We start from the raw sequence: 3,729 nt of genomic DNA, 5'->3' as shown, positions 1-3,729 counted from the left end.
TAGCCACCCTCTTAATTATCTTTAGCTAGCCAGCTAGCTAACACTAGCTTATTAATACCTTAATACTCCTCTGTAGCTAACGTTAGCTATGTGTATGTGTGTGTTCACAGGCAGGCTTTGGTTGACGTGGCAACCAGGGCAGCTGCGCTCTCCTCTGCTCTGCTCTCTAACTCTTGAGAGAGACAGAAACATTAAAAATGAATCCCCTCGAACCATTGGCCAGGAACGACCGAAATGAAAACTGAAAAGACCGTAAGCATGGTCATCTTGTTGGACCATAGGACTGCCAAGTTCAGTGGCTAAAGTTAAAAAATGTGACCTTGGGACAAAGAGAAGAAGAGTTCAACGAGCTTCTTTCAAAATGTCTCCTCTACATTTAACATGGGAGTAGATGGGGCTGTAGGAGGGTGTGCTGGCCGCAGCAGGTGCCTTTCCCCCAAGACTATTTGTCTGACAGCTTCAGCAGTGGTATCACTACCACCCCAACGGATTTTACTATGTTCTATCTATAAATTATTTCTGTAGAAGACATTTGTGGCCTTGAGGGCAGTTTACAAATTTATTTTTCGACAAAATTTTCCCCTCTCGCTCGACTCTAAATGAAACGGCAGTTATTGTCAGTTGAACATTCTTTCCAATACACACCCATTCATTTTTTTGGCCCGGTTTTTGGCGATTTATTGGCAACACCGTTTGGCGAAACGCTTAGAAAAGTCATAGCATAATAAGCCCGAGGAAGAATAGTAGTGTGCTTTTCAAGGCACAATAATAAACAAATTATAGTATTAGAAGGTAACCTACATTTTCAACAAAGGCTGATCACTCATGTTTTTATGCTGACATAATGATGTCTTTTGTCTGTCTGTGTACTTTTGTGAACTTTCTTCTGTCACTGTTGTCTGCTGAAAACACCCACTCGCATTACTCATCCAGCAAATGCCAAAGGCTATGACCACCGGGTTAAACAGTGTCCGGCACTCATGAGTCAGCACCATATCTACATTCAAACCCGCAACGAGAAACGCCTGCACCTGACCATCGGAGGTCACGCCTACCTATTACCCAACACCTCACTGGTTATCAAATGCCCTGTGAGAAGTTTCCCAAAAGAGTACATCCGCTGGATGAAAGACGGCCGCCCCTTGCTCAATTCCAAACGCCTGGTTGTCACCAAATCTGCCTCTCTGAAGATCAACTTTGTAAGGGCAGAGGACATCGGGGTGTACAAGTGTGTTGCTGGACCTGCCTCAGACATCTTCACTCTCCAGCTAATAGGTAGAGACAGCAGGTCAACTGGCAGAGCATCTACTGCCAGTCCTAGTCCCAAATGGGAGATTGTGCTACCCAGCTGTCATTGGCACTACTCAGACGATTGGCGCTCGTCTCCAATTCGTGTGTCGTTGCAGCCCCCCAGTGTCCAGGAGATCTCGCTGCAGCCATGGGTGGAGGAGAGGCTGATTAATATCACGCTGCAGGCCGACAGAGAGGAAATCCAGCAGGAGCAGGCCTCAGAGATCATCTCCTCACTGCTGACCCACATGTCTGCTGCCCAGCTCTGGACCAGGACTACAGCAGGAGGAGGACAAGTGGAAGGTAAATATAGCCCCAGCTGCCTATGCTGCAAAGTGTGTTGCATCTCAAAGGCTGGCAAACAGAAAATGATTTTGATGTTATATTCAATGAATTCCATAACTGTGGACCTCTAAATCTGATAAAAAATGTATGTCTTGTTGTATGACAGTAGGGTAAATGCAAATCATTCTTTCGTCTAGTTGAATAGGAGTTAAAAATAAAAAGATAAAATAAAATTATGAAATGTATGTATGTATGTGGAGATGTTGCCTGACAGCAATGAGTATTTTCTAAACAGAAGTGCAGACAAATCTTGTCTCTTAAAATGGAAAATAATTCAACTATAATACAAAGTTAGATGAGAAGAAGGATTGATCAAAGAACAAACTTTTCTCAACGTACCATCCTAATGGGCCTCTTGCACACAAGCTCAATATGTTTTTTCCAATTCAATCTTTTATCTCAACTCAATGGAATTGGTTGAGAAATGTAAACGATTTTACATTAGAGATTACATTATTACATTACATACAGACAACAAAGATTCCACTCAACATCCAGCCATCATTCCTAGGTCTAGGAAGCACATTCCATAATATATTAGACATTCTAGGTCCTACATAATCAAGAAATGGAGATCATGAATAAAAACATTAACCAATTATACCTCTAGACCAGTAGGTCAGATATTCCATGGGTAAAAGATCAAATATTAGCTTATGCCAATCTATAACAGTTGGTGGCCTATTTGAAATCCATTTTGGCAATTTGCTTTTATCTGCAACATTAACATTAAGCATCTTTCATGTGCAAGTTCCCCTTGATTTGTGGGTGTGGCATTCCTAACAGAAGGCATACTGGATCCAAGTCTAATTCTTTAGTGAAAAACAGATTTTGAGAGTTTTGAAACTACTTTCACTCAAATAGGATAACTTTTACATCTGTGCATGATATTGGCAGATCTGTATACTGGTGTTAGTCACAATTCTCGGAGTAACACTTACGTTTGTGTCTGCTTTGTCCTACAGACATACTGCCCAACTGGTCCGAGCGCTTTTCAATGGATAGAGTTGCAAAAAGGCCAGTGATAATCAGACAGCAGCAGACCCCCCAGCTGATGTTTCAGAAGAACATCAACATCAGCGTCGGACAGAGCGCCCTCGTCACCAACACCACCCGATCGCTGACTGTGCTCTGTTCTGCAAATGGCTTCCCGCCTCCCATAATTAGCTGGACCAAAGACGGAGTTTGGCTAGAGCGCAGTGACAGGTAACGTACCACAGTTAGTGGTCAGCAAAAAAAAACCGCCAATTCTTGAAAACTTTATTAATCATTCTATCATATGCCAAATATTATAGCCCTAGTCCAAATCAAAAGAGTGGAAATGGGTGAATGAATACAGTACTTTTTTTTTATATGAACAACCCTTGGTAGATTTATGTGGAATACCTAAGGTGTAACATCCAAAGAAATTTTGCTCCAGCATGTAAAAGAGGATGATACACAAGATCATAAATTTCACTCATATTTCTTTGTTTAAACACTACTCTAAGTTAAAGGTTGTATATACAGAATTCACTTGCCACTGGATGTCGCACTACCTGAACCTCAGACCAAAACAATGGGACAGAAATAAAATGAAACTCGCCAAAATCAACTTTATTAATTTTTCCAACAATCATCAATGCTGGTTTGGTCAATTCACTGAATTGGACATTTTTAAAAGGGCTGCAATGGCCGCACCTAAGATAACATTTATCCTTGGGCATGCACCGTCAAAGTCTGTCCGCTAAAAGTTGTTGTTTTTGCCTCTGACAGGCTCAGATTGTTATTCTAAGTGTCTGACAACATTATGAACAGGATCCGCCGTAATATCACTATCACTCTACAAGAGACTCAATACATAAAAACTGTAATTTTACCTCGCATATCATTGTAACATCCATACTTCAGACAGAAACAAAATAAAATGCACCAGCTGTCTTTGTTAGTCTTTCCACTGTTCAACTATAACTCTGGTTTGGTTGAAATAAATGCTTAATTCACTGATGTAGATGATAAAAACAGCAGTTTCAGTGGCTCTACTCAGCTGCATACAGAGCACGGCTATGGAAACAAACCACAGAGAGGCTGTGATAGCAACACAGGTAGAGGGAG

At 41.4% G+C, this 3,729-nt stretch overlaps 1 protein-coding gene across 1 annotated transcript in view; it reads left to right on the top strand.

Moving 5' to 3' along the window:
* adamtsl3 (ADAMTS-like 3) overlaps positions 1-3,729 on the top strand; it is a gene marked incomplete at its 5' end in the record, with an annotated part of 42,706 nt that overhangs the window by 10,249 nt on the left and 28,728 nt on the right. The window contains 2 exon segments of the mRNA XM_035682424.1: positions 934-1,593; positions 2,601-2,841. Coding sequence (XP_035538317.1) covers positions 934-1,593; positions 2,601-2,841 — 901 coding nt within the window.

The sequence above is a fragment of the Morone saxatilis genome, unplaced genomic scaffold (genome assembly GCF_004916995.1).
Source record: "Morone saxatilis isolate NCDOM2014 unplaced genomic scaffold, NCSU_SB_2.0 Contig11, whole genome shotgun sequence".
NCBI classification, from domain to species: domain Eukaryota; kingdom Metazoa; phylum Chordata; class Actinopteri; family Moronidae; genus Morone; species Morone saxatilis.
The sequence above is the reverse complement of the archived record's forward strand: the minus strand, read 5'-3'. Positions and strand labels throughout refer to the sequence as shown.